The 21,587-nt window shown below is 39.8% G+C and overlaps 1 protein-coding gene across 1 annotated transcript; it reads right to left on the bottom strand.

Moving 5' to 3' along the window:
- Window positions 1–18,796: 18,796 nt before the first annotated feature.
- Window positions 18,797–20,286, bottom strand: LOC311170003 (tubulin beta-4B chain-like). The gene has a single exon (XM_084232316.1). It carries the CDS (start codon window positions 20,032–20,034, stop codon window positions 18,913–18,915), a length of 1,122 nt encoding a protein of 373 aa, XP_084088442.1. The 5' UTR covers window positions 20,035–20,286; the 3' UTR covers window positions 18,797–18,912.
- Between the last annotated feature and the right edge of the window lie 1,301 nt (window positions 20,287–21,587).

The following is a 21,587-nucleotide window of genomic DNA, read 5'->3' as shown; positions in this document are numbered from 1 at the left end:
AGGGCGAGTCTGGGCTCCGCTGGGAGCGGACCAAGGACCCACGGGTTAGGGTTGGGCCTCAGGCCTTCAGTATCTTACAGGAGATCCTGACACCGAAAAATAAAGCCAGGGAAAGTGGGTCTCCTTGGTAAATGTTTACACCTGCCGTAGGTCAGACAGCCTGCGAGAAACCATGTATTAGCATCTAAGCTCTGCAAGACAAACTGTGGTATCTTCATTTTACAGATATAGAAACTGGGACTTAGAGAAAGTAAGGATTTGTCCAAGATCACACAGAAGGTGCCAGAATTGAGAGGGCCTGCGGGTCCTTTGACGCCACCGACTGGGTTCTTTAGCCACCAGTACAGCAGAAATAGAATCACTGCCTGCCACAGCCAAGAGCTTTGAAGGGAAGATAATCAGGATGACTAATTACATGCCTGGCACAGGTGGTCTTTGTCAACATCGTTAATGCTCCCTCTGCCCACTTCCTCCTTACCCTCTTCATTGAGCAACTAATTTTCCTAATCTGTAACTCCCTGTTGGGGAAATTCTGGGATGGAACCTAATGTTGAGTTCGAGGAGAAGAAATAAAATAGAACTGTAAATTCTTGGCTCGAAGACAACCAGTGAAAAACTGCTTAGTTAGGGCTGCTTTTTTTTTATTTTTGGCCATTGAGAAGCTCATGATTTTGAATTGAAGTTCTAATGCCATGTAGCTTGGTAGGTTTTAAGAGTCTAAAAATGGCAATAAGCAACAGCCCTAGTGTGACTTCATCCATGAAGGTGAGCCAGAGCATAATACCGAGTCTCAAAGATAAAAGCCTGTTGCTGGGCCTCCCCGGTGGCGCAGCGGTTGAGCACTGGGTTGCAAAGCTGCCGGCGACCTCTGCGGCGCCGGTTCGATCCCCGGCTGCTCCCCGGCCACCGGAGGAGGGTCCCACATGGCGCGCAGACCTCTCCTGCCGCCCGCTGCTCCCCTCAGCAGTGTACTTTGGTCCTTCTGCCTGCTCTGCTCCCCGCTCTGGCTCTGGTGAATTCTCTCACCCTCCTGTGCTTCTGACCCAATGCATGTATAAACAAAACGAACGAACAAACAAACAAATAAATAAAAACATGCCTCTATTAAAAAAAAAAAAAAAAAGCCTGTTGCTGGGGAAAGGTTAAGCATTAAAAATAAAAGTTACTGAAATTGGGGAAAAAAATGCCACAATTCCCCTTCCTGAAATTATAATAGTAATTAGTACTTGTAGATCACTTCAGAGCCAACCCAGGACTCCTGCTTGCTACTCCTGTTTACTCTGTAAGGAGTTCTTTAGTATGTGAGCATCATGATTCCAGGGTATGTAGATGGAGAAAATGAGACTGTTTAAGACTTCCCTAGGGCACATAGTCTGGAAGTGGTAGCAACTGCCTTTGAGAAGTGGCTGTTTGGCTGTTGATTCTGTACCTTCCTGACCAACCACAACTGCATGTCACATGTTGCCTGCCCATCTCTGCATAAAATTGAGGCCACCAGGAGAGCAGGATTACATTCCTGACAGTTTGGAGGCCTGTGGAGAAGAGATTAATAGTTTTCAGAAGGAAGAAAGTGAAATCAATCCTTTAGCTTTTAGCTTGGCTGGATCTTAGAAGGAGAAGTACCTAAATTTGGAAAATAGAGCAGTGATTCTCTTAGTGAGGTCTCTGGACCAGCAGTGTCAGCATCACTTAAGAATTTGTTAGAAATAAAAAGTCTTAGGCACAATCTCAAACCTCCTGAGTCAGGAACTCAAGGGGTAGGACCCAGTATAATTTGCTTTAACAAGCCCTCCAATGGTGATTCTGATACACATTAAAATTTGCCTCTCCTTGGGGAAAAGGTGAAAGCGATATGGTCATGGTCCATGAAAATTTGGTGATGGAGCTGCCTCAGAATATAGAGTTTTGGGGTTAACTTTCTCTTCATGTCCCTGGTATTCAGGGTTACCTCCCAGTTTATTTGCCCTTCTGTCACCTGGAGCAAGACATTCCAGATTCTGCTTAAGATGTAAAAAATGGAACTTTACCTTTACCTAGTCATAGAATGAAAAAACATGAGGAATATTATGACAAAAGAGCTACTTTTAATATATGGATGGTGATAACATGAGTATTTCTTGTGTTGCTTTGCCACATAGATAAGATTTCTCAAAATGAAAAAACAAATTCCCACAGATGTCAGTTAACAAGGAGATGGGCTCCTCAATTACAACCATGAGTAACTCAATTCAGCTGACAACCTGGGTGAGTTTAGAGGATGTCAAGATCGCAGTGGGACTACTGACCAATGTATAATGGAGAGTAATAAATTTGTATTCTTTAAAACTGCTTAAAAATAAAGTAAAAAAATAAGCAAATTAAGATAGATTTTTTTTTTTTTGAGGAGCGTTTTGGGCAATACAATTATATTTAGTTTCCAGTGCTATGAATAAATAAATGGGTATACATTTAAGGTGAGATTAGTCATTGATTTTTATTGCTACAGAATTAGTCTTTGCAGTGGCAAAACATTTATTCAAGCTGTTATCTTCAGTAACCTGGAAGGTAGATTTTTGGCCTACTACATCTGCTGAGGTACAGGGAAATGGAGGTAGAACAGAATATTAGTGATTCATATTGGTTATTACTGGCTGAATTTAATTATGTATTATAAGAAAGAGAAACAGAGAATTGGCTTGTTTGCAAGCAAAGACAAAGGAGAATTTAAAAATAAAAAAATAGGTTTTGCAAGATCAAAAAAGTTAACTGCATCTAGGTCCTAAAAATGAGCTAAACTGAAGGTTTTGAGTGACAGATGTCTATTACAACCAACCAGGCAGAAAACATCTAGCTAAGAATATGATCCTACACCCAAGTAGTTCATCATTATCAACTGAGAACTGAGAGTAAGGGGTAAGGATAGTAATCAGGCTTTGATGGCGGACACCTGGAGTAGGGTGTGGGCATGCATAGGTGGGTGCACCTGAGCCAAGACACTGGGTATAAAAGGCCAGGATGCCGAGGAATGAGACCAGAAGAAGCAGCAGCAAGAGACTGGGAGAGAACCAGCAGAGAAGCAGAGGCCGTGAGAGAATGCCGGAGAGAATGAAGATACGCTGGGGGCTGGGAGGTCTGCCAGCCTCCCGGCCTCCCTGCCTGCTGTGTACCTGGTAAACTCAATAAAAGCCTGAAAAAGATGCTGAGGGCTCCAGGGCCTCTCCTTCACCCATCTGCATAGAATCATAGAGATCCTGCTCCATGCTCTTCCTGTCATTACAGTCGATGAAACCAGAAATCTGGATATTTAAATTTTGATGTACCCATCTTCAAGCTTACACATGGAAACTCACACATATGAACACTAAATTGTATTGTTTGTATTGTACTCCTTTCCTAAGTGTTGGATACATGTTCTCCCCCCTTTCACCTTGTTATTCCTATCTCAATTTTATCTTCATTTTCAAAACTTCCTTTTTTTTGGCAAGTCTACTCTAACTGGATTTCTAACCTCTAGCACATAATTTCATCTTCACCCCAACTTGAGCAATCTGTGAATCAGTTTTGGCCCTACCCCCAAATGCTATTATTTTAATGGAGTTGACTTGTGCTAACTTTTTTCAGGTTCATGTTGCTAAAATATTATAATTCTCAATATAAACTGGCTGGTTAAAGATTCAGAATACTTCATAGGTGGCTAATTTACTAAGTGATCTTATAACTTAAGAGTTACAGTGTAATAAAATATTTGACTATATTATTTTCACATTTCAAAAACGTTTCAATGTAGGAAATACAGTATGATTTCAAAACATCTAGACTACTTCAGAAGTTAGTGGTGGTGTCTAGAAAATGGAATTGGAGGAATATACACACTAACTTTTCACCTATATCCATCTTTGCCATTTCAAGTTCTTTGATATCAAACATTCATTTTATAATAATAAACTAATATCAATGCCAAAGCAGAATAGAAACAAAAGATTTTGAAAAGTAGAGTATATTCATTTGGAATATCTTATTTGAAATTCAAATTATACATTACCAAAAATAGAATACTTAGATTTCATAAGCATGGAGTAAAAAAATAAAGTAGAAAAAATATAAAACTTAAACTGCTGATATAGAAGTCTGAAATAGAAACACACTGATTTTAAAACAGATAACACCAAGGTCAATTTATTATTATGAAACCATTAAGGCCTCAAATCACTACATTTGTTTTATCCAATTTAATAGCAGGCATGAGCTACATCATGGTCAAAACACATGAAAATCTACACTATTCCCTGATTATTAATGCTGACACATAGCTTAGAAAACATAATGGGATGTGAACAGTCTTCAGATAAATGTCAAATTGTATAGGAACATCAGCAAGAAAACTTGGGGTGTGGAAACTGTCTTTGCATTGTAGTAGAAATAAAACAGAAAGGGTCAAGTCACACCCCAGCAGACACTCTAGACCCACAATTATTCTTGATTCACATGCACTTCAGAAGGATGTGTCTACACTGGATATTCTTAGTGACTTCTGCATGTGAGGCATTTCAAAAGGAATGTAGTTCACTTTTAAACAAACAAACAAAACTTGAACTATAGCTTCAAACCCACTTCTCTAACTTGGAAAAGATAGTTGCTTCTGAAGTATAACTCACATAGGATTTTTTTTTTAAAGATTTATTTATTTATTTATTTATTTATTTATTTATTTATTTATTTATTTATTTATACAAGCACTGGGTACAGTGAGAAGCGCGGGAGGGTGAGAGAATTCACCAGAGCCAGAGCGGGGAGCAGAGCAGGCAGAAGGACCGAAGTACACTGCTGAGGGGAGCAGCGGGCGGCAGGAGAGGTCTGTGCGCCACGTGGGACCCTCCTCTGGCGGCCGGGGAGCAGCCGGGGATCGAACTGGCGCTGCAGAGGCTGCGGGCAGCTTCGCAACAAAGCACTCAACCGCTGCACCACCGGGGAGGCCCTCACATAGGATTTTAAAGAAGGAAAAAGAACAACTTTGATATTTTTAAACTTATTTTAAAATATCATTAAAGAACAAACCTTTGAAATAGCAATATTTTAAAATGCATTTCAAATAAATGAATCATAAATGAAGTACATTTTAAAACATATACTAAGTTTTTTAAATTGTCATCTTCATAAGTCAGTGGGAAGAAAGAAAGAAATCAGTTTCCTTATAATTATAGTACTGTTGAAAATTCTGACTTTTTTTTTCTAATTCTGCATCTTCATTTTGTAGAAACAATTTCTGTGAAATCACACTGCAGATGCTGGCTACCCACCAAATGACATGAACTCCTGTACTCCTATGGTCAAGACATTGCTGGCAGCCAGAGAAACTTGGTGTACCCGCAGCTTCTGAGCAGATTTCACATTCCTGCGAAGACACCCCTTTCAGCATGCTGAGGGTGCTAAAGGTCAACACACCAATTTATTTATTTTTATTTTTTTAAAATTATAGTTTTTTAAAGATTAATTTATTTATTTATACAAGCACTGGGTACAGTGAGAAGCGCGGGAGGGTGAGAGAATTCACCAGAGCCAGAGCGGGGAGCAGAGCAGGCAGAAGGACCGAAGTACACTGCTGAGGGGAGCAGAACCAGAGCAGGGAGCAGAGCAGGCAGAAGGACCGAAGTACACTGCTGATGGGGAGCAGCGGGCGGCAGGAGAGGTCTGCGCGTCATGTGGGACCCTCCTCCGGTGGTGGCCGGGGAGCAGGTGGGGATTGAACCAGCGCTGCAGAGGCTGCGGGCAGCTTTGCAACCCAGTGCTCAACCACTGCGCCACCGGGGAGGCCCAATACACTAATTTCTATCTACTCTAGTCTGATTAGAAATCCGTAGAAAATGTTGTAGGTCTAAGTAAATAGAAGTTCCTCAAAAGGCCAGCAGACAACACAGTATACAGTAGACGATCAATGAATAATTTTTCATTTGACTTGATAGTTCCAATCCCTTCCTTTTATTATTCTCAATTAAATATACCGAAGGTCTATTTCCTGAAGCGTTCATCTAGTGTTGTGCAAAATACAGTTTCTGATAACATTAAAAGTTTTTCTCTCTGTCTACCATCTTCCTTTTCTGACTTGGCCTCCTTATTCCCTGACTACTACAATGCTTCTGTCTCACTGATGCAGCCAATCTTTCGACCTATCTTCTTCCTGATCCACTCTTAAGTGAGCCCCTTTAAGCATTTTATTTAAATTCAGTGGTGAATCAATTTTTGTGCACATATTACCAAATCCTTTGCTTCTTTCTGGCTTGGACATACTTCTTTAACAAAAAACACAGTATCAATTATGCTAACTCAAGAAACTTAATTTTCCATCATTTACTTCTTACTCTTACCATAATACCATCCAGCAATCATGCTCCCTGGTACTTATGCAAAAGAGTTGAAAACTTATATTCACTCAAAAACCTGCACATGCTATATATGCCAGTCTCATTCATAATTGCCAAAACTCAGATATCCTTCAAGAGTTGAATAGATAAATAAATGGTGGCAAATTTAAACAAGGGAATATTATTCAGCCTTCTGCACAGGGCAGAGACACAGGGCATGTGGATTTCTGCTCTTGCCTGGAACTCATTATGGTCATTATGTGTGTATGTGAAGAGCAAGGATTTGCCCGGTAAAAAGAGGGTGGAAACGAGGGTTCTTGCAAACTGCATTAAATAGCTCCATAGTTTCTCACCCACAGGAGTGCAGAAAGGGAAGTTTCTTCAAAAGCTGTCTACAGGGTCCTTCCCTCCCCCAGTGGCTCAGGGGTTAAAGTCTCAGCGCTATCAAGCTAATGCCAGCCCTTGATTGTGGCATGAGTTCGATACCTGGGCCTGGGAGCTGATTCACATATGGTGCAGCAGACCTCTCCTGTCTCACCCACTGCTCCCCTCAGCAGTGCATTTCAGTAGATCCGCCTGTTCTGCCCCCCACTCCGTCTCTGGTGAATCCTCTCACCCCATGTACCTCTGGCCTACACCCTGGTTCTTGTATGCATAAATAAAATACATCTTTTAAAAAAAAGCTGTCTGTAGACAGTCTCTGAGAACCTCTTAGTAGAAATCAAACCCTAAATAGTATGAGTAGTGAAGTGACAGGCTTAAAGAATGCAAGCCAAGAAGGAAGGAGAACCTTTGCTCCTCAACAGCAGATATGGGGATACTTGTCAAGGGATTTTGCTGATGCTGTTTCTCAAGGCACAGTGGCTTTCTATGTCTCGAACAAATGATTTAGTGTATTTCTCAAAATGATTTTTCAGGCTGGCTTCTTTGCTGGATCAGAGACCTAACTGGTCCATTTATAACATGCTAATTTCAGGTCAGAGGGAAAGTGCTGATCCAAGCTAGCCCCAAAGCAAAATAAAGCACACTAAGACAAATCATTTGGGGGCTTCCTTCCCCAAACTCTTTCTGACTATGCAGTGTTCTCTGCAATTTGATTCCTCAAAGGAAAATGCCTGATTTTATTAAAGGCCCAGTGTTACATCCTGGGACACAGCCTGCTTCTTTTCTTTGCTGTTCAAATTTAATCTGTCTGACCTTTAAGGAGAAAAAAAAATACCCCTAGACTTGGCTCCCAACCCTGTCACCACAGAACAAGTGCTGGGAGTGCCCACATCACGCAGCACCCAGGCATTTGCTCAGCAAGATATTTTCTCCTTTAAAATTACTCCATGCTCCTGAGTTACATTGAGACAGCTAGAGAAGGTCTGACCTTTCCAGCCAGCTCAGCAAAGGCAGTTAAAGGCAGACTCTAGCCAGGCTGGAGCCAGAATAAGCACAGAAGGATACTGGTACTTGTGTCTGGACCAGTTCTTCAGGAGGACCCGGAAATGTTGCAAAAATCTCCATCCAGATGCTTGATTAGCAAAGATGGCATCAAAGAAGTCTTCTAAGATTGACAATAAACAGGTGTTTTGGCATGTGCTCAGGCAGATCTTTATACCAGAAAGTTCCTCAGAAGCACACAAATGCTCTTCTTTTTAGGATGATATTCAAATGAGTACTATAAAAGTCATAGCAAAGTATTTAGCCCTATGAATTAACTGGACTCTTTATCATAGTAAAGGGAAGAACATTCTTCTAAGCTAGGAAGGAAGAAAGATGAGGGAGAACCTGTAATATATCGTGGGATCAATAATGGCCTGTTATTGTTAAAAACGGCTGGGACCTCATTCGGCACTATGAAAACATCATCAGTAAGTATTGAAAGGCAATAAATCTTCAACAGCCAAAAAGAAAAGCAAGTAGAGGGAGGGAAAGACAGGAGGAGGAAGAAAAAGGAGAGGAAAAAGAGGAAAATAGAAGAAAACCACAAAAATGACCAGCTATCAGTTTTTTTTTTCCAAGCTATGAACAAGGAAGCTACATGTCAGCCTGTCAATGTGCCTCAGATGAGGGGCTGACACCAGTGACTTGATACAGGTGGATAAAGTAGGCGGCTAGAAATATTGCCTATTTTTAGATAATTATTAATTCTATAAAATCTTTTAAGGGTAGTTTTCTTTTTTTCTTTTCAGTTCTCATTCAGCAGCTTTTCAGTGATCTCGGTTGCTTCCTCAGATGTAGACGTTCTTTTTCTTAAACTTCATCCTGTGACCAAGGTTGAGCCATTTATGAATAACTGGGCAAAAATGAAATAGTAGAGGTTCAAGTTGCTCATTATGGACTAATGAAATGCTGCTGGCAGGAGTGTCTTTGTTGTTAGCTGGTTTCGGGATGGGGACAAATCCCAGGAAGAGTCATGATAGGGAGCTCTGATGTTTCAACTCCACCTTCCATCCTTTGAGGAGAGAAGGGCTGGAGACTTTTGTTTGGGTAGCCATGAAGGGTAAAGAAAAAAAGAAAACTAAACACTGTTCACAGATCAGCATGTCTTTTTCTCCTTGAGTAAATTCCGCATCATCAACCTCAAAAGAGACACAATATAACCACGACTTTAAGCAAAGCTTTTAGTACCAGGGCTAAAGCTTTCAGATGGTCAGAAGGAGGATAGAAATTTTAATTTCTCTCTCTCTTTTTTAAATGAAAGTATACATTTAATTAAAGGACAAGTTCCCCCCCTAGTGGATACTTCAAGAATTTGGTTATCTTAGTTTAAATCTTGGTTTATGCAGTAAACCATATATATATATACACATATATAAAGAGATACAAAATAGAAATGGTAGTAATTAGTTTTCATCTACATTTGAAGTCCATTAAAGCTTGAAAAGAATTTCCCAGCGATTCAGGGAGATGGGGAAAGAGCACAACCACCAACAATGTATTTAAGAGTAAGCGTAGGCAAGAGAAAATGAAAGAAGGCAAACTTTCAAAATTATGGACATTTAGCTAGATGTTTAAAAATATATTTCTCTCGGGCCTCCCCGGTGGCGCAGCGGTTGAGCGCTGGGTTGCGAAGCTGCCCGCGGCCTCTGTGGCGCCGGTTCGATCCCCGGCTGCTCCCCGGCCACCGGAGGAGGGTCCCACATGGCACGCAGACCTCTCCTGCCGCCCGCTGCTCCCCTCAGCAGTGTACTTCGGTCCTTCTGCCTGCTCTGCTCCCCGCTCTGGCTCTGGTGAATCCTCTCATCCTCCCGCGCTTCTGACTGTACCCAGTGCATGTATAAACCAACCAACCAAACAAATAAATAAATAAGACATGCCTCTAGAAAATTAAAAAAAAAAATATTTCTCTCAAAGCAACAGAGGTTAACCTGTATCACAAATCTCAACACCAGATGAACCATCACGGTGTAGGGGCCAGGGATGTCTGGAGTAATTCCCGTAGCAGCCCTGCGATGAGTTTTTCTACAGTCAGAAGACAAAAAGTGACTATTCTAAATTGTGTCATTTTCAAAGGCAATTATAGGATTCTTGTAACCATATATAATAGCTTCCAGACTGTATGGCTTTTATTATGAGCTGATTAAAATTCCAGAGAACACACCATGCACAAAAACCAACACAAAATGGATTAAAGAACTAGACATTAGACCTGAAACCATAAAATACATAGAAGGAAATACAGGCGACACACTACATGATATGCACCTCAAAGACATCTTTACAGACGCATCACCCAAAGCAGTGATAGTGAAGGCAAAGATAAACAGCTGGGACTACATCAAATTAAAGAGCTTCTGCACAGCAAAAGAGACAATAACAAAAACAAAGAGAAACCCCACAGACTGGGAGAACATTTTTGCACACAACACTAATGGCAAAGGACTGATTCCAAAAATCTACAAAGAGCTGATGAGACTCAACAAAAACAAAGAAAATAATCCAGTCAAAAAATGGGCAGAATTGCTAAAAAGAAACTTCTCTGAAGAGGAATTGCAAATGCAACAGGCATATGAAAAAATGTTCAACATCACTTGTAATCAGGGAAATGCAAATTAAAACTACCATGAGATACCATCTTACACCAGTGAGAATGGCACATATTTAAAAAACTAGCAACAACAAATGTTGGCGAACTTGTGAAGAAAAAGGAACTCTCCTGCACTGTTGGTGGGAGTGCAAACTGTTCCAACCACTATGGAGAGCTGTGTGGAGATTTCTGGGCCTACTAAACATAGAGCTTCCATATGATCCAGCAATTCCACTCCTAGGTATTTACCCAAAGGACACAGAAACATCAATTCCAAAGAGCACCTGCACCCCTATGTTTATAGCAGCACTGTTTACAATAGCTAAGCTTTGGAAACAGCCCAAATGCCCAAAAATAGATGACTGGATCAAGAAGATGTGGTACATATACACCATGGAATATTACTCAGCAATCAAAAAAGATAAACACATGCAATTTGCAGCAACATGGATGGAGCTGGAAGGGATCATGCTCAGCGAAATAAGCCAGAAAGAAAAAGAAAAATACCGGTGGTCTCACTCATAGCAGGAATATAGAAACCTTAAATAAGGGACCAGGAAAATGAGTAACTATAAGAAAGTGAAAATCAAAATCAACAAACAACTATGAACCAGAGACACTTTATGGGGGGTGTGGAAAGGAGGGCTTGGGGTCAAAATAAGGGGGTTGTAATTGTAAGGGGAATATAAAAATAAAATTTAAATAATAAAAAATGCATACATTGTGCAAAATGAAAACTGATGTAAGAATTATATAAAATAAAATAAAAAGAGTAAACAAAAAAAATTCCAGAGAACAAATTTGAGGTTTATAATTATGCTGAAGTGTATTTATTAGAATGTCTGCACCTGTGCAGAGAATACACCGAAATGATGCTAGTTTTTGAGGATTCACTGTGTTCTGTGCACCGATAAGGAGCTGGTGTAAATTATTTTGTATTCTATTCAAAACAACTCTAAACTTCTTTTTACAAATAAAGAAGCTGAGTCTTCAACATAAACAGCACAGAATTATCAGAACTGGAATTTGAACAAGGAAGTCAAAGTCCCGAGGCCATATGCTTAACCTTTGAATGACAGAGAAATAAAGTCAGTAAAATATAAAGTAAAAGCACATTTCACAATGTAATTAAGGACATATATGCTCCTTTTCTAATTTGTATTATGATTGTGCTCATTTTCAAATAATTACTAACTTCTCAATTCAGAGTGAGAACAAAGACTAAAATGACAAAAAGAGCCGGGGCTATAACTTTTTCTCCGCTCTCACTTCCTTTTGACAGTAGAACATTCACTTAACCTTTGTAATGAAGCAGTTGTCCTTTTTTCAGTGTTCCTGGTATTAAGGCGACATGACATTGTCCTGAAGTCAACTGGATGAAGTAGGGTCCTATATAAAGTGGATAAACACTCCTTACACCCACTGCAAGACTGTCACAACAGAATATAACATATGAACCAAACCTCCATTTATATGAGAAATACACTTGAGAGAGCATGAGGATCATTTGATACAACGTTCCTGCAGCCTCCTTTTTCTTTACTGGATAATAATCTTTGACTAGATCTCAGTGTGTCTACCACAGTTATGCTATTAGTCTTTGGCAAGACAATTCTTGGTTGTGCAGGATTATCTCGAGATTTCAAGGTACTTAACATCTTGGGCCTGCATCTTTAATGACACTGAGACACACACACACACACACACACACACACACAATTCTTTGAAGGCAGTGATTTTTTTTTTTTTACTTTAATTCACTGATAGTGAATTTGCTATTTGGTCACAATATGAATAAATGGATCACGATCACCGACAGTAATACACTTCTCTTTACTCCACATCCTTGCCAACATTTGTTTCTATTCTTTTAACAGGGACTCATGTCTTGTCTTTATTCTTTATGTTATCTGAGTTATTTTCCTAGTCTTATTACCATTGGTTTGATTTTCTTTTTCATTATTTTTTAAAGAAAGATTTATTTTTATTTATTTATGCATACAAGAACTGGGATGTAGGCCAGAGATGCAGGGGGTGAAAGGATTTACCAGAGACAGAGTGAGGAGCAGAATGGGCGGATCTACTGAGATACACTGCTGAGGGGAGCAGCAGGCAAGACAGGAGAGATCTGCTATGCCATGTAGGTCAGCTGCCTGGCCAGGAATTGAACTCATGCTGCAGTGCCTGGTGATAACTTGATAGTGCTAAGACTTTAACCCCTGTGCTACCAGGGAGGCCCATCCATTTGTTTAATTTTCAACATGACTTACTTCATAATTTTAATTACTTTCAAAATTTTCTTTTTATATTCAATTTATTTTTCTACCTCTCCAAAAATTATCTTTTTATCTCTTCCTTTCCAATTTATGGTTTCACATATACTAAATTCTCTTTGTTTGAAAATTCAAAGCATTAGCTCTGGATATTTTTCTTTTGTTTCCTGGGGTATGTCCTCATTCAAAGTGCTCTGCAGGGGAAGTTCATTTATTTCATTTCTAATATAATCACAATAATTTCTCATAGTCATTATCCTATTTTTCTCATTTTACTCATATTAGCCATGGGTAATATCTGTTTGTCCATGTATGAACTTTTTTGAATCCCTTCCTATCTTATCTGAGACCAGAGTACCTCTGACCCTTAGAGTGCCAGTGTGAAAACTAGGCAATAATATGTTGTATTCTCTCTGCTCTCCTTTTACCTGCAAACAGGAAGTAAAGAGGGGAAACAGGAAGTGAGGAAAGTATAGCCATTTGGATGGATGAATTTGGACTCTTCTCTATTTTCTTATTAATTTTGTAAAATCTTGTTCTGTATTTTATCTAGTGAAATTTTGGCTTGTTCTCTTCATCCACAGTGAGCTACATAGCCTTTACATCACAAAATATTGCTCATTCTTGCTAAACTTTAGTTTTCCTTTTTAAGTGGAATATCCAGTTCCTAAGTTCAAATAGAGGCTTTCATCTTAGTCATTAATCTTTTCCTGCTCTGTAAATACTGTAATAAAATATAATGAGGGATTGAATTAGTAAATCATGTTATAAATTATCTCAAAATGAAAATATAAATTGGAAAATTGGTGATTTCTGTTCAACCCTTCTAAATTCTAACATGCTCATAAGCTCAACTTTCTCAAAATAATTATAATGCTGCCCTTCCTGAGTAATAATACTTGCAGAGAATACTTAGGGAACTCTTTTCCCCCCTTCTTTTTATTCCACCCTATTGACAAATAGGCAACATCTCCAGCAGTTTTCCTAACTAGTGACGAACTTCCTTTTCCACACATTCAGAAAAAAAAAAAAATGCTGAGTCTGAAATCTTAACATTCTAAAGGATTTTCTCCTAAAACTCTGAGCAACAAAAGATTATTATAAAATCTATGGTGCATATGAATTTATTATATCATAGGTTTTCAAAGAAGTTTTAGCTCCAATTTGACCAAAATGAATTATTTAAATCCTATTAAAAGGAAAGCATTGAAGTCATATGGGAAAAGTGTCACTTTCCATTGCTTCAATTATCACTTTATGCAGACAACTACTAAATTTACATCTTTTTTAAAAATCAAAAATGTATTTGCAAATCCTACAATTTATAGTTATGTGGCTGTTCTCTCACTTCAAAATAAATACGTTCAAAACAAAATTCATATTCTCCCCCATATAACAGGCTGTTGTTTCCTCAAATATTAATGCTGTTACCAACCTATCTGACAAATCTTAAAAGCCATTTCCATTTCTCCCTTTCTCAATAAATTCCTCAGACACCCAGACTGTAGATTTTTCTCCAGCTTGTGAATCAAATTGCATTTCTTTCTATCTATTCACAAACAACACTGGAAAGTTCAGGTCTTTGTTACTTTTCTCCCAAGTTACTGCCACAGCTCATCTCCTCTTCTTGAGATTAAGCTCTCAGGTACGTGACAAAAACCACAGTTCTGACAATGTCACTACCATGTTAAAAAACCTCCAATAGCCTCCAGTCTGACTCAACCTCCTTTCATTATCTTTCAATATCCAACATGATTTGGATTCAAACAATCTCTGTCATAATACTTCTCCCAACAAAGCAGACATAAACAAATCCCCATAGTTGAGTCACCATTCCCCAAGCACATTGCATTTTATGTCGATAATGCTTCTTTTGTCAAAAATGTCTATTCTTTCCTCTCTTGCTTCATCTCTGCTTGTTCAAGCCTATTCAGCCTTCAAGACCAACATCAAATAGTCACTCTACTACAAAATGTTCCTTGAAATCCCATAGGAAAATAACCTCTGATAAAGGTCAGGTGACCATGGAAGCAATAAACATGAACATGTGGGGAAAAAAGGTAGGGGGTTAGAACTTGCTACAACTGGTGATACCAGATTAGAATGAGTCTGCAGAACTAATATATTTTTTTATTTTTGAATATTAATAAAGTTCTATTATTAACTTCAGTGTAACAAGAAAAAATCTGAGCACTAAAGAGATTAAATAACTTTCTAAAAGTTGGGCAACTCAGGAATAGATGAGCCAGGATTTACATTCCAAGTACTGACTCATTTGCCATAGCCCAGATATAATTAGCAGGAGAAATGTAGAGGCAGATTACTTCCATAGCCTGAGAGCTCACTGAGAGCCAGGACCAGATAGGCTAACTTTTATAATCAAAATTTGTTTCCATCTTTGAATAATGCCATCCTTTTCCAAAAATAATCTGATAATGAAAACATAACTACATTTGGCTATCAAATCAACATATAAAATTCACAACTTTGCTCAAATGCTGAGAGAAATTACAGTCACCTCTATATTCAACTGCCAATAAAAATTCTAAAATCTATAAAATTACCTTTACATAAAATACCTGTGTGAATTAATATCTTTAAATTTTTTGATGCTTCCAATTGAGGGAGATGTTGACTTGTGACTCTCATTTAAGTAGACTTAGTTGTCAAAGAAAGAGAAAACACAAGTCTTTTTTTTTCCTTAATTATGTTCATAACAATAATATTTGTTATATTCCTTAAGGTTTCAAAACATTATTCCATGGATTATTTTACCAAAATAGCCAAAGTCTTCTAGAACTGATCCAATGAGCACGATAGCATTCAGGAATTATTTTGGCCTTTAGTTTCTTCTTCTGTCAATGAAATAAATGTATTAAATAACCTCCGAGTTTCCTAACAGCTGTAACCATTCATTGCTTTCAGCAAGGGTTTTAATTGAGTCTGGAAACCAATCAAAAAGAAGAGTTCCCAAAAGTTTGGAAGTGATAGCAATCTTCAAGCAAAAATTATAAGCACACCGCTCCCCAAGCAACTTTTTTTTTAAAAGAATGTGACAGTTTGGGGGTACTTACATTCTTTCACGGTACAACATTTCTGCAGGTTCACTGCTTTACAGACCCAATCTGACATGTTTTTTGTAAATAAAGTTTTATTAAATCACAGCCACAACCATTCATTCAAATATTGTCTGTGAATGCTTTTGCAAGTCAGAGCTGAATAGCTGCAAAAGAGACAGAATGACGAGCAAATTCTAATATTTTTACTGCCTAACTCATTAAAGAAAAAAGTCAATCCCCGATTTATAATAATAATAATAATAATAATAACTTTTCACGTGTTATTGAAATGTTAGCTTTTTTGCAAAAATCTTGAGGACAAAGATGAAGTTATTTCAATTTTTCCAAGCAATCCATGGCAATTTATGAATTAATACAAGTTAAATAATAAAAACTGATTTATATTAAATCCTGTTTCTATGAAATAAAATACACAAATTTTTACAATTTTCTTATATAGTGATATTTTAAAAAACACACTTGCAGGTAAAACTGCCACAAGCATCTTTCTGGTATCAATGAATCCAGTACCAGTTTGGTAGTATCTCAATTGATCAGCAGAGGGCGTACTTGACTCAACATTGTAATTATGTACACACTGACAGCTTGCTTCATTTGGCTTGGAAAAAAGTCAGGCACCGCCTGGGGAAAACTTAAGGGAGGAATTATTACTGAGTTAGTTTTCTGTTGTGTTGGTAGTGAAAGGCACAAGAAGCCTGGTCTATTGCTATTTAACTGGAGGTGATGTTTCTTCCCGAGAAGAAAATTGTTCATCTACTCTTATCTTTTCTCATCTTGGTTTGTGGAGACCTTGAATATTTTCAACATGAGACAGCAACAATTTGGCTACAGAGAACAGGATTTTTTTCCGCCGAGATGATACAGCACATTTCCTGATAGTGACTACTCTTTCTCCACCCTCCATCTCTTTGTGTTGTTGCCTGCTTTGTGTACAGATGCCATCAGTATTGAGAGGACCATTGTCCATTGTAAGAAAATATAAAAGAAGATCATTAGAAGTTCAGATTTCTGCAGTGGCTCTCTGGGTTTTTTGATCAACACAGAGGCTGTCTGAAAAGTGAAACATTTCCAAGGAGAATGTCTTGCCGGACTAAAGAATGCTAGGACCCTAAAAAGGGCTTGGAAAAAACCCACCTACCAGCAGGCCAGACAAAGGGTGCAGGTTGGGGCCTCTTCTTTGAAAAACCTGATTAATGTGAGGTCTTGTTACCTGCTTTATCACTGTTTTGTTATGAGTGAAAGGTTTCAGCATTCTTAATTTGTCTTGGGGATGGGAAAAGGAAAGGCAGACTTGCCTGACTGGGGTCTCGGGGTGAGAGAGATCCATTTGCCCTCAGTGAAAAATAACAGACACAAAGGACACAGGTTGTTCTACAAATTCATACTGAATGTTTTTTTTTCTAAAAAAAAAAAGGCAGGCTGAAGGCACTCATAGCTTATCCACTTATCTTGAAGAATAAGGTGTAGGCTCTGACAGTTGCTAAAAATAAAAGTTATCCATTATTCAAAGGCAAACAGATTCAAATGACTAAACAGAAAAATATCTATTTCAACAAGAAAGAAAGTAAAGAGCACTCATAGAAAGACAAAAATTGGGTATGGATATTGTAATCTCGATACTGTAATCTTGCTATTTACTATATTGTTCTAAAACATGTTTAGGTTTAGTATTTCTAATGATAATCTTCTCATAATATAATTTTTAAATTAATTCCCAAACACTTTCATACCAACTATAAAATTGGAATATTTAAACGTACCCTGACAATTTGGAGATTTTTAGACAAGAAGCAGAATACGAAACTTTAGTAATGTTTTATCCCTGACTCCCTGAAATTTAAGTCTTAGAAAATATTAAGAAACACATACCATTAGCAAATATTCAATGTGTATAAGAGGATCAAAAGGGAAGTAGGGTAAGATGTTTATGTTGGTTAAGTGCTCCATGAATATTGTTTAGTGAAAACTGATATTTAACAGAAACTGCTACTTGAATTATTGTATTGGCTAGTCAAAGATGCCAAATGTAAGGTTTAAATTGGGTTGTTAAATAAGTGGAAAATACACCATAATAAATAAACAAGTGAGGCATTGTATGAAAATGTATCGCATCGGACCCAGATAATTATCCATAAATTATAGCCAGTAATCATTATCACAGTATTAATTTTGTCAATCTTTTTGTTAGCATTTTAATCCCAGGTTCTAATATAAATTGTCCTAGTCTTTTCCTCTTTGTTATAACCAGACTGACACAATGCGAGAAAGTGAAATTAAAGGTACACATCTATACATTTATTTATGTATGTGTATACACATACATTTAACTTTTTGATGTGGAAGATGAATTATTTATTGTACATTTTAGCTTAGTGGTTGAGTTATAAATAGTTTCTGCATCTTTTGGTGCCTCTGAGAACTAAGAGTTGCCTGATTAGATTATGTATATAGTAGGTTGTGAGCTCACTACGAGATCTGTGTTTTCCTAATTTTTATATTCATGGAACACTTGACCAGCACAAATATTTTGCTCTACTTCTCTTTTGATAGCTTGATCATACATATTGAATATTTTGCTATTAACTATGAAATGCGTCTTCTAGTAGTGTTATATTCAAAAAACGCTAGCTAAATGAGGGAATGCGAGTCAGATGCAATCAAACGTTTATATTTCAGTTTCCATGTTTAATTTTTTCTTAAAAAGAAGACATAAATTCCTACCCTCTCTAAGCACGTAACAACTTCTAGTTTTTATACCGCCTAATAAGCATTTTGCCACTTTGTTGAATCAACCAGGGAAAATTTAGGCTCAAGTGCAACACCCATTCATGATAAAAGCCCTTGAAATTCTTGGGATACAAGGAACATACCTCAACATCATAAAGGCCATCTATGACAAGCCAACAGCCAGTATCATTCTCAATGGTGAAAAGCTGAAAGCAATTCCATTAAGATCTGGAACAAGACAAGGATGTCCACTTTCACCACTGCTTTTCAATATAATACTGGAAGTCCTAGCCAGAGCAATAAGACAAGAGAAAGACATCCAAGGAATCCAAATAGGAAAAGAAGAAGTCGCTGTGAAAACCCTTTAATGGCATCTGTACAGCCGGCGGCGTCGGGGCAGGAGCGAGTGGCGGTGCGGCAGAGCGGCCGGAGCAGGCTGGGGGGGAATAAAGAGTTCGCACGCTCCGCCACGGGCCGCTCTAGGCCACCTCCTCCTCGGCCTCCTCCTCAAACTCGCCCTCCTCCTCGGCCGTGGCGTCCTGGTACTGCTGGTACTCGGACACCAGGTCGTTCATGTTGCTCTCGGCCTCGGTGAACTCCATCTCGTCCATGCCCTCGCCCGTGTACCAGTGCAGGAAGGCCTTGCGCCGGAACATGGCCGTGAACTGCTCCGAGATGCGCTTGAACAGCTCCTGGATGGCCGTGCTGTTGCCGATGAAGGTGGCCGACATCTTCAGCCCCCGGGGCGGGATGTCGCACACGGCCGTCTTGACGTTGTTGGGGATCCACTCCACGAAGTAGCTGCTGTTCTTGTTCTGCACGTTGAGCATCTGCTCATCCACCTCCTTCATGGACATGCGGCCCCTGAACACGGCGGCCACGGTCAGGTAGCGGCCGTGGCGCGGGTCGCAGGCGGCCATCATGTTCTTGGCGTCGAACATCTGCTGGGTGAGCTCGGGCACGGTCAGCGCGCGGTACTGCTGGCTCCCCCGGCTGGTCAGCGGGGCAAAGCCGGGCATGAAGAAGTGCAAGCGCGGGAAGGGCACCATGTTGACGGCCAGCTTGCGCAGGTCGGCGTTGAGCTGGCCCGGGAAGCGCAGGCAGGTGGTGACCCCGCTCATGGTGGCCGACACCAAGTGGTTGAGGTCCCCGTAGGTGGGGGTGGTGAGTTTCAGGGTGCGGAAGCAGATGTCGTACAGAGCCTCGTTGTCGATGCAGTAGGTCTCGTCCGTGTTCTCCACCAGCTGGTGCACAGACAGGGTGGCGTTGTAGGGCTCCACCACTGTGTCCGACACCTTGGGCGAGGGCACCACGCTGAAGGTGTTCATGATGCAGTCGGGGTACTCCTCCCGGATCTTGCTGATGAGCAGCGTGCCCATGCCAGAGCCCGTGCCCCCGCCCAGCGAGTGCGTCAGCTGGAAGCCCTGCAGGCAGTCGCAGCTCTCGGCCTCCTTCCTCACGACGTCCAGCACAGAGTCGACCAGCTCGGCGCCCTCTGTGTAGTGGCCCTTAGCCCAGTTGTTCCCGGCACCACTCTGACCGAAGACAAAGTTGTCGGGCCTGAAGATCTGGCCGAAGGGCCCGGAGCGCACGGAGTCCATGGTGCCGGGTTCCAGGTCCACGAGCACGGCGCGGGGCACATACTTGCCGCCGGTGGCCTCGTTGTAGTACACGTTGATGCGCTCCAGCTGCAGGTCGCTGTCGCCGTGGTAGGTCCCGGTGGGGTCGATGCCATGCTCGTCGCTGATCACCTCCCAGAACTTGGCGCCGATCTGGTTGCCGCACTGGCCGGCCTGCAGATGATATGATAATATACATAGAGAACCCCAAAAACTCCACAGAAAAACTAATTCAACTCATCAATCAGTTCAGTAAAGTGGCAGAATACAAAATCAACACGCAAAAGTCAGTAGCCTTCCTATACACAAACAATAAATCTGAAGAAGAAGAAATCAAAAAAACCATCCCTTTTATTTTATTTTTTTTTCTTAAAGATTTATTTTAATTTATTTATTATTTATACAAGCACTGGGTACAGTCAGAAGCGCAGGAGGGTGAGAGAATTCACCAGAGCCAGATTGGGGAGCAGAACAGGCAGAAGGACCGAAGCACACTGCTGAGGGGAGCAGCGGGCGGCAGGAGAGGTCTGCGCGCATGTGGGAACCTCCTCAGGTGGCCGGGGAGCAGCCAGGGATCGAACCAGCGCTGCAGAGGCTGCGGGCAGCTTCGCAACCCAGCGCTCAACCGCTGCGCCACCGGGGAGGCCCGCTTTTATTATTGAAACAAAAAAAATCAAATATTTGGGAATAAATCTAACAAAAGAGGTAAAGGACCTATACAAAGAAAACTATAAAACACTGTTAAAAGAAATAGAAGAAGACACAAAGAAATGGAAAAACATCCCCTGCTCATGGATTGGGAGAATAAATATTATTAAAATGGCCATCCTACCAAAAGCAATATACAGATTCAATGCTATTCCAATCAAAATTTCAATGTCATTCTTCAAAGAAATAGAACAATTATTGATGAAATTCATATGGAATCACAAAAAACCCCGAATAGCCAAAGCTCTCCTGAAAAAAAAAAGAAGGGAATGGAGGCATCAAACTCCCAGACTTCAAACTCTACTACAAAGCCATAATCATCAAAACGGCATGGTATTGGAACAAGAACAGACATACAGACCAATGGAATCGAATAGAAAATCCAGAAATAAACCCACAGATTTATGGTCAACTAATATTTGACAAAGGAGCAAAGACTATGCATTGGAGCAAAGAAAGTTTGTTCAATAAATGGTGCTGGGAAAACTGGGTCGCTACATGCAAAAGAATGAAGCTTGACCACTACCTCACACCATATACAAAAATCAACTCAAAATGGATTAAAGAACTAGACATGAGACCTGAAACCATAAAATATATAGAAGGAAATATAGGCGAAACACTACGTGATTTGCATATCAAAGACATCTTTACAGACACATCACCCAAAGCAGTGATAGTGAAGGCAAAGATCAACAGCTGGGACTACATCAAATTAAAGAGCTTCTGCACAGCAAAAGAGACAATAACAAAAACAAAGAGAAACCCCACCAACTGGGAGAAAATTTTTGCACCCAACACTAATGATAAACAACTGATCACAAAAA

Source organism: Talpa europaea (assembly GCF_964194135.1).
Source record: "Talpa europaea genome assembly, chromosome: 4".
Taxonomy (NCBI): Eukaryota; Metazoa; Chordata; class Mammalia; order Eulipotyphla; family Talpidae; genus Talpa; species Talpa europaea.
The sequence above is the reverse complement of the archived record's forward strand: the minus strand, read 5'-3'. Positions and strand labels throughout refer to the sequence as shown.